At 47.1% G+C, this 977-nt stretch overlaps 1 protein-coding gene across 1 annotated transcript in view; it reads right to left on the bottom strand.

Moving 5' to 3' along the window:
• Positions 1 to 294: 294 nt before the first annotated feature.
• LOC119341538 (translation initiation factor IF-2, chloroplastic-like) overlaps positions 295 to 977 on the bottom strand; it is a 25549-nt gene continuing 24866 nt past the window's right edge. The window contains exon 13 of the mRNA XM_037613409.1: positions 295 to 862. Within this exon, the coding sequence (XP_037469306.1) occupies positions 701 to 862 (162 nt within the window). The 3' untranslated portion in view covers positions 295 to 700. The remainder of the gene's footprint in view (positions 863 to 977) is intronic.

Below are 977 nucleotides of genomic sequence, written 5' to 3'. Positions count from 1 at the left end.
GCAGTCTATGCAGCCCGCATACAGAAATCTTTCCTAGGTCACCAGAGGAGCACCGTGAGTGGCAAGCGTGACGACTACCACACTAAGCTAATCGATTTCGACGTGGCCCGGATCGGCCTCCCTTACAATGCCATCTTGGGATACCCTACACTCCAAATTCATGGAGGTGACCCATCCGGGTTACAACAAAGTCATCAAGATGCCGGGCAACGGTGGCACAATCGCTGTGACTGGGTATCACACACATACGTTCTGAATTCCTGGTTTTTAACGAGGAAATTCTGATATGACAAATTGGAAGAGCGAACTCATTTACTTTCACGAAGAGGATGACTCGGAAAATGATGCAGCTTCAACGTTGCAGGTTACAGCTTGTCTCAAGAAGTCAAAAGGTATAAAACTAGAAACACACACACACCCTTTATCTACCTGTTAGAGGCAAACTAAAAACAGCAGATGTAATCTTCTCTATGTACATCAACATACAGTAGCACATGCAGCTTTGAGAGGCGGGATACAATACGGTCCAGCACAGGCAGGCTCCCGGCAGCAACGCAGGCACGTCATGTGGCATGTATAGGTTCTGTCTTTCAAGTACCTGAGTGTCATTCTTAGGGAATGTGGCCAACGCACTCCAGCTTCGACGCCAAAAGAAAAAATGGCTGCTGCAGTTGTTACTCGCTTATCAGCTTTGCAACATCTACACCTGGACGCCTGCACCCTTGAGAGCAGCAGTCACAGTCGCAGAGGCTTCCTCAAGCGTTCTTGCCTTCTTCACGGTGTTGAATGCCTCAAGGACGTCACCTTCCTCCCAATCGTCGAAGTCATCTACCCCAATACCACATTCTAGCCCCGCACCAACCTATTGAAAAAGAAGAAATCAGCAGACCAAGTCTAGTTTCAGCAGCAACAATGAGTGTGAGTGAAAGAAGATAACAAATAACAAATAATGACGGAACTAATTGGGTTTATTTGTG

Source organism: Triticum dicoccoides, chromosome 7B, assembly GCF_002162155.2.
Source record: "Triticum dicoccoides isolate Atlit2015 ecotype Zavitan chromosome 7B, WEW_v2.0, whole genome shotgun sequence".
In the NCBI taxonomy this organism is placed as follows: Eukaryota; Viridiplantae; Streptophyta; class Magnoliopsida; order Poales; family Poaceae; genus Triticum; species Triticum dicoccoides.
Note: the sequence above shows the minus strand (reverse complement) of the source record. Positions and strands in the feature narration are given on the sequence as shown.